The sequence below is a fragment of the Chrysochloris asiatica genome, unplaced genomic scaffold, assembly GCF_000296735.1.
Source record: "Chrysochloris asiatica unplaced genomic scaffold, ChrAsi1.0 scaffold00403, whole genome shotgun sequence".
Lineage (NCBI taxonomy): Eukaryota > Metazoa > Chordata > Mammalia > Afrosoricida > Chrysochloridae > Chrysochloris > Chrysochloris asiatica.
Window position 1 is genome coordinate 328,829 of NW_006408921.1, and position 12,477 is coordinate 341,305.

At 40.3% G+C, this 12,477-nt stretch overlaps 1 protein-coding gene across 1 annotated transcript in view; it reads right to left on the bottom strand.

Moving 5' to 3' along the window:
- DHX35 (DEAH (Asp-Glu-Ala-His) box polypeptide 35) overlaps window positions 1-12,477 on the bottom strand; it is a 154,721-nt gene that overhangs the window by 13,681 nt on the left and 128,563 nt on the right. Inside the window, exons 17-19 of the mRNA XM_006876636.1 lie at window positions 11,558-11,635; window positions 8,987-9,116; window positions 2,876-2,957 (exon numbers count right to left, since the gene is read on the bottom strand). Coding sequence (XP_006876698.1) covers window positions 2,876-2,957; window positions 8,987-9,116; window positions 11,558-11,635 — 290 coding nt within the window. The remainder of the gene's footprint in view (window positions 1-2,875; window positions 2,958-8,986; window positions 9,117-11,557; window positions 11,636-12,477) is intronic.

Consider the following 12,477-nt stretch of genomic DNA (forward strand, 5'->3'; position numbering starts at 1 on the left):
CATAGCGACCCTGTACAGGGTTTCTGAGGCTTTAAATCTTTACGGGAGTAATAAGCCTCATCTTTCTCCCATGGAGCAGCTGGTAGTTTTGAACTGCTAACCCTGAGGTTAGCAGCCTGATTCGTAACCACTAAGCTAACAGAGCTCCATATATATATATATTTTTTTTTTTCTGTCCATGAGGAAATTGTCTGAAAGAGAATCCACAGAAAATAAGCTTTATATATATGTGTGTACATATATATATGTATTATGTGTGTGTATGTGTGTGTATATGTACATATATACACACACATACACACACAGAGAGAGTGTGAGTCCTGGTGTGGCGCTGTGGGTTAATGCACCAGACTGCAAAGCCGTTTGAACTGCAAGGCCGGCAGTTCAAGCTTACCAGCTGCTTGTCGGAAAACCTATACAGGGTCACTACGGGTGGCAATCAACTCGACGGCACTTAACAAAAACAATATATATATACACACACACACATATATATAAAACTTATCTTCTGTGGATTCTCTTTCAAACAATTTCCTCATGGACAGAAAAATATATGTGAATACTTTTATAAAACTCTTATACTAAATAAAGTTAAATAATTAGACAAAGACTACATAAGCACAGGTAATGATGAGAAAGCTCAGTAACTGCCTTTTCGTTTCTCTGAGATAACATTTTAAATTCTAACTCACGATTTATTTAATTTGAAATTGATTTCCTAAGCACACACCTACAGATAATGATCAGATCAGAAGAGCACACTGATACACTGACACTGGGCTGCCTCTACCCAAACTATAGAAATGGAGCATTTCTATGGGCATCAAGGAGCACACTGAGCTACTGCCACTCTAACAAATGCCTAGAGTTCTGATGTGGTGCTTAGGATAAGCACTAGCCTGCTAATCACAAGGTCAGCAGTTCAAACCCATCAGCCACTCTTCGGAAACACTATACAGTGTCAGAATCAACTCAGTAGCACAACGTGTGGTCCTGGCTGCCCACCCAGGTGCTGGTGAGCTGAACAACAATGACATTTATAGCAAAGGAACTGACAGGCCCTGGAGTCTGCTGAACCATTTACCATTCACTCAATTCCCACTCGTGGTGGCTCCATGTGTGTCTGAACTGAACAGCACTCCACAAGGTTTCAATGGCTGATCTTTCAGGTGGTCAGGACTTTCTTCCAAGGTGCCTCTGGGTAGACCTGAACTCCTAACCTTTCTATTAGCAGCCAAGCATGTTAACTATTTGTACCACCCAGAGACTCCCTAAATAGCCCATATTTTGGTTGAGGACATGGATGAAAGAAATCAGTCCTCGTGTGGCACTGTAGGGTAAGCGCTGGGCTAAAAGGATGATTTGAACTGCAAGGATAGCAGTTTAAACTCACCAGCCACTCCTCAGAAACTACATAGTAGAGCTATGAGTCGGAACTGACTTGACGGCACTTAAAAACAACAGTAGAAACTTATAGTTAACATTTATGAAGGTGAGAGGGAAGTCAAAATGGCAAGTAACAATACTCACTACTAGAGAAGATCCATGAGGAAACAGGAAGAGCTGCCTCAAAGATGGACAACTCAATGTTGAGAGGGAGAGTTTATACTCTGAGCAACAGAATCATGGTTGAATAGGCTCTAAGACCTGGTCTGGAGTAAGGAATAGAAATGCTAGAGATAATTATGAACTGCTAACTTAGATTAAATAGCCAACTACTAGGATACTAGATGGAAGAGACTTGGTTACCAAAAAAATTAAAAAGCAGCGCAACTCTGGATTCAAATAAAAGCCCAGTGTCAAGGACAAGAGATACTGTGGTTGACCCTAAGCAAATGTTGTTGTTGCTATGTGCCGTGGAGTCAGTTCCGACTCATAGCGATCCTGTACAGGGTTTCCAAGGCTGTAAATCTTTAAGGGAGCAGAAAGCCTTATCTTTCTCCCGTGGAACAGCTAGTAGTTTCATACTGCTGACTGTGAGATTAGCAGCCCGATTCGTAACCACTACGCTACCAGAGCTCCTTCCTAAGCTAACAGGTCTATAATATTTTCTGAGAGGGGGAAAATTAGTGGCAAATCAGTAAATGGAAGACAGTAAAAAAAGAACTGAAGAGAACATAATTTTAATTGTTCCCTTATTAGAAGAACAGACAATTATGATCACTACATTTTAGACAGGCTACAGTGAAGGCATGGGACTAAAATGAGGTAAGGGACAAAACACACAGACTAAAAGTAACAATTCAAAGAACCAGAATGAGATACTTTGTGAAGAAAACAGAACCTAGCTATCTTTTAGCTTTGACTGTATTCCAATATACTAACAGCTACGAGGAGGACATCAATTATCAATGATCTTCTATGCCTAGAAACTGGAAAAGGAAGAAACAGACTAGATTATAGCAGGAAGTCTGTTGGTAGCACATAAGGAAACAATACATGTCAACCTCCTAAGACATGCCTACAATTTATTGGGGTACCTGGCGTCAGTCCTGCAAATCTCTAAAATCATAATGAATCAACCAATGGCAAAAGTACCTTCTCTAAGAAAGGGCTCTTTAATGGCTCCTTTGCATCATATTATCCAGTTGTTAGAAGTGAAGCATTCCCAGCCTCTAGACTTGTAACTATCATCCTTTCAAAGCATATACCACAAAGTGTGCAGGGGCTCAGTATTTGAGAAGCGAGTCCAGAAAGTTAAAATATTTTGCTTCAAGCTATGTAGCTAACCTCAACTCATTTTGAAAGGAGTAACAGTATAATTAAAAGCTATTATTTAATTTCTTTACTATCCCCACACATCAGCTTTCTTTAGAGTTGGGATCATTTTTAAGATTTCTCCCTTAACAAATGAATTCACAAAGTACAGTGTTACCTATAAGCTCCAGTAGAATGAAACCTCGCAGCATTTGCAAAGAATCCTGAAACAATGCACCTCAGAACCGGGTCCGGATCACCTAGACAGGTAACAGAGAGGTGGGTGAGAACCTTACTTTCCTGGCACCCTGTGTGCTCAGTTCTGTGCTGTGGGGCCCCATTACACACTGTTTCACTATCCCTCCCAACTGTCTTCTACACCAGCCCTCTAATGCCCAGTGCCTGCATTGGCTCCCTCTACTTTGTAGGAAGCAATGACAGATTACTCTTGAGGATGTTACTATCCCAACCAGTCGCCGGCCCACAATGATTTAGGTTCTAGCACAGAAAGTCACTCCACAAACTTACCAGTGACTTCAACAACATTTTAGGAAAGGTTTGGTAGGAACGATTTTCTTTCTATAAGACATAAACTTGGACACTATGCAGTATTATTTCTATGATTATAATCAACACTGCATAATTCTTCAAAAATTTTCAAATATTCCATTTCAATTGGTATCTCTATTGCTACAATAAACATCTTCTATGAATCTAAATGATGTCAATAGGATACATTCCAAATTATTACGCAAAAGGATAATGTCATTTTTACAGCTTATTACATACATACCATAGTTCATCAATTCTAAGACTCACTCTTTTCTTTATACTGTAATTTACTGCAGTCAGGATGATACTGTTGTTGTTAAATGCTATCGTTGGTTCTGACTCATAGAGTCAGTCTTGCATAATCCTCACATCACTGCTATATTTTTAGCTCACTGTTGTTGAGGTTCTTCCTCTTTTTCACTGACTCTCTACTTCTCCAGAGAAGTCCTTCCTGATAGCATGTCAAAAGTACCAAAGACAAAGTCTCACCCTTCTTCCTTCAAAGGAGCATTCTGGCTCTTCTTTAAAAATATATGTGCTTGTCATTCTTGCAGTCAAAATTCACCAACATCATAATTCCAAGGCACCAATTCTTCTTCAGTCTTCTTTATTCATTTTCCAGCTTTCGCTTGTACATGAAGTGACTAAAGGTCAAGAATACCTCAAGGTGACATCTTTGCTTTTTAACACTTTACAAGAAGTCTTTTGCAACAGATTTGCCCACTAGATTATGTCATTTGATTTCGTGACTGCTGCTTCAATGGGCACTGATTACAGATCCAAGTAAAATACAATCCTCAACCCTAGACTAATGGAAAGAGAAAACAGCAACACCATAGATGGAAGGAGAGATGAGGACATGGAGAGAGAGAGAGCAGCTAAGGACTCTAGGATCATGTAAAGAGAAAGACTGAGTGCTGGCAGCCAGGAGGCAGGCTTCCAGAATGGGCATCTTGGTTCTTTAAATTATTATATATTCCTGAGTGTTTTTGTGTACACACACACACACACCCGACTCCCGCAAAAAAAAAAAAAAAACTCAGATGGAATAGAAACAAATACTGTTAAATGATGATGCACGGAGGAGGTTGTAATCATTACAATGAAACAATGGTGTAAAACCAATGTTCTCCCATGTAAACTATCACTCAATTCACAATACAAACTTGAAAAAAAAAAATTATATATATATATATATATATACAATCCTCAGCAATTTCAATCTTTTCTATTTATCATGCTGTTGTTTACTGGTCCAGTTGGTGATTTGTTTTCTTCATGTTGAAGTGTTAACTCTTACTGAGTGCTGTAATCTCTGATCCTCATCAGCGAGTACTTCAAGTCTTTGCTTTCAGCAAGCTAAATTGCGTCAACTGCTTATTGTAGGTTGTTAATGACTCTTTCTCAATCCCAACGCCACTTTCTTCTTCATATAATCCAGTTTTTTAGATTATTTGGTCAGCATACAGACTAAGTATAGTGAAAGTATACAACTTTCATGTACACCTTTCCTGATTTTAAGCCATTCAGTATCCCCTTGTTCAGTTTGAACAATTGTCTAATAATCTATGTACAGGATCCTCATGAGTAAAATTAAGTGTTCTGGAATTCCCATTCTTTGCAACGTTATCAACAGTTTGTTTTTTTCTACAGTTGAATGTCTTTGTATTGTCAATAAAACACAGATAAACTTTTTTCTCGTATTCTCTACCTAGATACATCTGACATTAGCAATGATATTTCTCAGTTACTTTCTCTTCTGAATCTGGCTTTAATTTGTACAGCATCGATGTACTACTGCAACAATTTCTAATCACCATCAACAAAATATTATTTGCATGTAGTATTAATGCTATTTTCAATAATTTTCACATTCCACTGGGTCACCTTTGTTTGGAATGTTCACAAATATGGATCTCTTCCAATCAGTTGGCTAGATACTGTCTCCGAAATGTCTTGGTATAGATGAGTAAGCATTTCCAGCATTGCATCCATTTGATGAAATATCTCAACTAATATTCCTTCAATTCCTGGTGTCTTGCTTTTCACCAATGTCTTCAGTGCTGTTTGGACTTCTTTCAATTCCATTGGTTCTTAACCATACATTATCTCCTAAAGTTGTCTGAATGTCCACCACTTGTGTATCAGTTTGGTGCATCGTGGTGGCTTGCACGTTATTGTGATGCTAAAAGAAGCTATGCCACCGGTATGTCAAATGCCAATAGGGTCATCCATGGTGCAGAGGTTTCAGTGGAGCTTCCAGATTAAGAAAGACTGGAAAGAAGGACCTGATGATCTAATCCTAAGAAAAACTGGCCAATGAAAACCTCTATAAATCGCAGCATAGCACTGTCTAATAGGCGCTTGAAGACAAGACTCTCAGGTTGGAATGCACTCAAAATATGACTGGAGAAGAGACGCTTCCTCAAAGCAGAGTGGATCCTAATTATGCATAAGGAGAGTAAAGCTTTCAGGGCCTTCATGTGCTGAAAAGTCATGGCTCAAAATGAGAAGAAACAACTACAAGCATCCATTAATAATTAGAACATGGAACGTACAAAGTATGAATCATGAATGTTATAAAAAATGAAATGCAACGCTTGACTATCAATATCATAGGCAATGGTGAAGTAAAATGGATTGGTATTTGCCATTTCGAATCAGGAATCATATGGTCTACTATGCTGGGAATGACAAATTGAAGAGGAACAGTATCACATTCATTATCAAAAAGAACATTTCAAGATCTATCTTAAAGTACAGCATTGCCAGTGATAGGACAATACCTATTCCCCTACAAGGAAGGCTAGTTAGTAATACTACCATTCACACTTATGCACCAACCACTGAAACCAAAGATAAAGAAACTGTAGATTTTTATCAACCTCTTCATTCTGAAATTGATCAAACATGCACTCAAGATCTGGTAATTACATGTGATTGTAATGCAAAAGTTGGAAACATAGGTCAGTAATGGGAAACTATGGTCTTGGAATAGAAATGATCGCTATGGGTTGGAACAGACTCGACAGCACTTAACAAGAGCAATAGAAATCATGCCATAGATTATGTGATAGAATTTTCCAAGACCAATGACCTATTTCATGGGAGTCTGAATAGCATTTTACAATTATAAATGGCAACATTATTTATTTCTTGTCATTGTGTGCCATCCAGTCAATTTCACCTCCTAGTGACCACATGTGACAAGAGTAAAGCTGTTCCAAAGAATTTCCTAGGCTGTAATCTTCATGGAGCCACACTGCCAGATCTTTTCTCCCTCAGATACACTCGTAGGTTTGAAACTCTAGCCTTGTGGCTAGCAGTCAAGCACTTAATTAGGGCTCCTCTTGTCTTTTTTTGTGGTACATAAAATAACGGCATGTCTTATAAATAATGTTGGTAAGCAAGCTCCCAAAAGGCAAGTTACAAATCCATCAATAATGTGTAAAAAGGCCAGCTTCTTTTATTTTACATTTACTTAATTACTATCTGTAGTTTACTGAAGAATTTTCTGCCCTAGTCCTTTGCACACTTGCCAACTTGGAAATTGGTGTTTATTACAAAGAGGTTAAATGAAATAATACTATAATGAAGTTTTAAATCTTTTCTCTCTCATGTCTAAACATTAAGATATTTTTTATTTGCAATGTATTTAATTGCCATGATTTTCTCTATCGTTTCCAAGCACACACTGATTAATTCCAAAATCTACATTTTTAATCATTTCTCTCCAATTGTCCTTAAGACAGCTCCATGAAGAATACGCACTTTTAATAGGCCAATATGGAGTCCTGGTGTGGCGCTGTGGGTTAATGCGCCAGACTGCAAAGTCGGTTTGAACCACAAGGTCGGTGGTTTAAGTTCACCAACCTCTCCTCAGAAACCCTATACAGGGTCTCTATGGGTCAGAACCAATTTGACAGCACTTAACAACAACAACAATGGCATCCAAAGAGGTGAAAATCAGTTCTTGTCAAGGGGGAAGGTGGGGGAAGAGATGTGTTAGAAAACATCACAATGATGTGACTCTCCCAAACTCAATACTACCCAACAAAGTCTTATTTCATGTCTCTTGTTAGGAAGAATGTAAATGGAATGTAATGCTTCTCCTGACTGGGAGGTGAAGGGCAGGTAATGTGAACCAGATCGAGAAACACGGATTCTCCCCTGGAAAGTTTTCCTGTTTCCATCAATGACGTAAAAATCACCCAGATTTGAAAACCTAGAATTCGTTTAAACTCTTCCCTCTCTTCTGAGCTCATCCATTCATCAAATATTCTCTAAGCATTCTATTTGCTCCTCACTCTCAGCATTTGTCTCCAGCCCTCCTGCCACTGTTTCTATCTCGACCAGTTCCATGCCACCATCCCCACCCCAGGGCCCCACTCGGCTTCTACTTCTGAGGTCTGCTATTAAGGCCCCCGCTCCAACCTGCCCTGGATACCTTCTTCCCTGCGCTCCTACTGCATTCACCATTGGGGTCTTCACACTGGTGGCAATGATTAATAAGATGATTGTCTTATCTTAGAGTTTGTCTGTCTGCAAGACTCTCCCCTTCACTGCCTTGTGAGTTCCCCAACAGTGACAACCATGCCTTTGTCATTTTTAAGACCACTAGTTCCCAAGGGTACAAAGGCAAAAAAAGGCTCTGGAATAAAACTGCCCTGGTTCAAGCTCTGACTCCACCATGTGCTCTCTGTGTGACCTAGCAAGTTGTTTTTTGCTTCTTAGCCTTATTTTTCTCATCTATTAAGTGAAGACAACAATGGTACAAAATTCACAGGGTTGTTGTTGGCATTAAGTGAATTAATATATGAAAGCACTCAGAATGGTACCAAGTCTATTAAAAGCACTTCAGAAATGTTAGCAAGTACTAGTGGTGTCAGTGTGCAGCACGGTACCCGGCACATAGCAAGCCTGTAAAAGACGGTTGTTTAATGAATGAAAAGATGTGTGACTTCCTCAAAAGTAGGGATTTCTGAGCCACACAGAACTCTGCTGACTACCAGTTGTGTGGTCCTCTCTATCTTCTCCATAGGACTTCATGAGTCATCTGTAAAATAAGGAGAGTGCCACCTGTACCTCACAGAGAAGGAGACTAAGCAAGAGTGGACTTGCAGAACTCTACCACCATGTAGCCTAGTGCAGCCTTAACGGTAGTCACCAGTACTTGTAGAGTCTAGACGTGAGACTAGGTCTTACACAGTTCTCCATCTGATTGATTCTCAGTCACTGCCCAGACTAAAAACATACCACTTACTTTATTCAAACTAGTATTTGAAAACAGAATGTGTTTCATATGTAAGAGCTGTCTCATGCACTTCTTACTAAGCTGACATAGGAAAACAAAGGAAAGATTGTGCAATAAAGTGAAGGTTAGCAGTCTTTCAGTGTTATTAAAGTTTTTGTCTCCAGTCCTTCCAACCTAGCATGCCCTCTGCCACTTTCTAATTCAACCAGTTCCACACCACCATCCCCATCCTAGGGCCCCACTCAGCTTAGTGAAAGGAGGCCTCAAAAATGAAAACAGACTCCTTGGGATTAACACACGTAGATATGTAAGCACTTAGTTTACACCAGCTTTCTACTAACACAAGCCAACTGAAAAAGTGAAGCCCAGGTTAGGTGCAGGTCGGCAGTGCTAGTCCAGACCAGCCCAGCAGCAGAACTGATAAGAAGGCAACTAACTTGGGCAAGGAAAGGGAAGCTACCCATTATGAAGGTTTATTCTTACCTTCACTAGATTTCTTGGGCACTTGGAACTTGACAAGAAGCTTTTTCAATTGTTCTCTCACCGTCGCTGCTCTCACTAGACCCTTATAGTTCAAGAAATGTTCCTGGCACCATTGAGAGTTCTTATTGTGCTACAGAGCAACCCAGACAGAGGGAGAATTAGAAAGACACAGAAATACTCTCGACCAAGGCCACCTGGGGAGGGTAGCTATTGCCACTTCTTCCATGTGCTGCTTCAATGGAACAAGATCTTCAGATCACAGAGGTCCTTTTGCCCCATACTCAACACAGATGCTGACAACCACATTCACCCTGGCTATGTGGTCCTGCCCTCTACACAAAAGAACAAAGGCAAACTTACTGGCCAGCAATAGCTGGTTTCCTGTCTTACTGTTCTATAGGAGAGGAGAACGACTATAAAGAACACGGACTTCCCGGTGGTTCTTGGTAAACCAATTTTTCTTTCTTTATCAGATGATAGACAAGTATTAGGACACTTGTCAATTTAAAAATGGGAGTACTGGGTAAATGTGCTGAACTGCAAAGTTTGAACTTCAAGGTCAGCAATTCAAACTCACCAGTCACTCAGAAACCCTATACAGGGTCACTACGGGTTGGAACCAACTTGATGGCACTTCACAACAACAGCACCAACAATTTAGAAATAATTTGCACGCCACTACTACAATCAGCAGGAGTCCTGCTAAAGCATTGTAGGATAAGCACTGGACTGCTAACCACAAGGAGGTTGCTGTTGTTATGTGCCCTGGAGTCGGTTCCAACTCATAGCGACCCTGAACAGGGTTTCCGAGGCTGTTGATCTTTATGGGAGCAGAACACCTCATCTTTCTCCCGCGGAGCAGCTGGTAGTTTCGAACTGTTGACCTTGCGGTTCGCAGCCCGATTTGTAACCACTACGCTACCACAAGGTAGGTGGTTCAAATCCACCAGTCGCTCCTCAGAAACCCTAAACAGGGTCATTATGAATCAGAAAGAACCAATTTGATGGCACTTAACAACAACAAATTATCGCCAGTCTTCAGTATCTGGGTTCCTCACCCACAGATTCAACTAACCTCAGATTGAAAATATTCAGGAGTTAAAAAAAAAAGGATTTGAGTGGTCAAAGCAACCTCAAAACGGAGTTTAAAGTGCTATTTACACTGCTGAGATAGTGTAGGTGATCTAGAGGTGATTTAAAGTTTAAGGGAAGATGTGCACAGGTTATAGGCAAAGTCTACACTCTTTATACAAAGACCTTGAACATCTGAGAATTTTAGTATCTCTGGGGAAAGAAGGGGGTCTGAGAAACAGTCCTTCCTGAATACTGAAGGACAACTGTATTTATCCCTCAAGTGAGATTTTCCCATCCAGAGTGCTTAATTGTCTTCTACATTCTTAAGCATGGCTTACATACATTGCTGCTGTGGGAATGTGCCCCTGAAATTATCCTGTAAGCCAAGGGAGAAAGTGTTTAAAATAAGAAAATTTAATGCACACAGGATTTTCTAAGAAAGGAAACACAGAGTGATGCAAGACACACCTGGCACACATTCCACTGGCAGAGGAAGCTTCCAGCTATAGGTAGGACACTGTACGTGGACAAACAAATGCTCACTGATGTGACCCAAAAGGCAAAAAAAGTTCATTGTATTTTCTGAAACTGATCATTAATTAATCCTCCTCATATGCCTGATTTAACAAAGTATTTAGTACTTTTCTTCTTAAAAAACAAACGAAGAGCATTTTACAAGACATTGAAATACCAAATTTCTCCCTCATACATTTCCTTCATACTCAAAGATTGGTTTATTTTTTCATTTTCAACACTCTTATTATTAGATCCTTTTCTAGGAATTTTCAATGAGAACTCTATGCCTAATTATTTGTCCTCAGTTTTCTAGAATGTTGAGAACAATAAGAATGAATATTATTGTTGTTAAATGACATTGAGTTGATTCAGACTCAGCTACCCAGTATGGTGTTTCCAAGGCTGTAAATCTCAGTGGAAGCAGAAAGCCTCATCTTTCTCCCATGGAGCAGCTGGTAGGCCCAAACCTCTAACCTTGTGATGTGCAGTCCAGTGCTTAACCTATGGGGCCACCACACTTCTCACACACGGAGAGGGATTATGAGTGCATGTCTCCTCGTGGGCTATCAGGCAGCTGGGCGGAGTCATTGCAATGCTACATGAAGTTCCATCTCACCACAGACAGACTCACCTAAGATTAAGAGCTTTTGTCAGTGTGCTTACTTGACATAAGCTCCTATTCACAATCTACCTTCTGTCCCATATACTGATGGTTGTGGGACAGTGAGGGAGAGTGTGCTGTGAGTACCAAGCAGTCAGCCCTAAAGAAAAGCCATACTGATTCCAGTTCTTCCAGGAGGGAGGCTCAACACACAGGTGAGAGTGGATGTACACTAAATCTAACAAGAAAATAAAAGGGTCTTTTGGAAATTCCTTAATGAACTGAGCTTCAAGGATCCTAGGTCCCTCAAGTGTGTGTGTGTGGGGGGGGGAGGGGGGCAAGAAGGGGAGTAACAGGCTTTGAGCAGCAGTGGTGCTTACTTTGATGAATGCTTCATACACGTTTAGCATGGTGAGATGATCACCCTCCTCCACAGCAAATTTTCTGTGCACTCGAATCTGGAAAGAAGAAATGATGTTTAGAAGTGATACCCCTGGAGCCTCTTATACAAGGAGGAAGCAGTGCACGGTGAACAACCATGGGTTACGGAGACTCTAAGACCTGGTTTGCACCATCATAGCTCTGCCATTTCTGAAAGGCCTCAAACTGATTTTACTTAACCTTCTTTGGCCTCAGTTTCCTTATCTGTAAAATTGGTAAATTAAACTTCCCTATCAAAATTGCTGTGGAGTTCTGATGTGGCACTGTGGGTAAACATGCTGGACTGCAAAGTCATTTGAACCATAAGGTTAGCAGTTCAAGTCCAACAGGCGCTCCTCGGAAACCCGATACAGGGTCACTATGGGTCGGAACCCACTCAACAACACTTAACAGTGGTAAGAAGTGCTAGAGGAGAAAAACAAAGCAGGGACTATGAATACAACACAGAAGAATAAGTTGCAACTTTGGAAAAGGGGTCAGACCCCAGCTTTTTTATCTTTAAAAGGAGTTTGCCTACCCTCAGGTAAGAATCGTTTAAAAGTTAAAAAAAAGAGAGACAGACAAAAAAAAAACAAAAAAAAAAAACAGGCATAACCATTAAGGCCTGAAAGCTGAAAAACAGTGTAACCCACAGTCACACAACTGGGGGGAAGATGACAACAATTCTTAAGGAAGCTTCTCTCGCCCCGTTGGTGGGACCTGGGACTCAGCGCTAACCTGCCTTTATCAATACACCTAACCTGCATGCTACTCTTTTTTTTTTTTTTTTTAATTAAATGTTTTTATTTTGGATTGAGTGAAAGTTTACAGGGCACATCATCAGCTTCACATTCAACCATTCATATAGCTTGTTTCATTA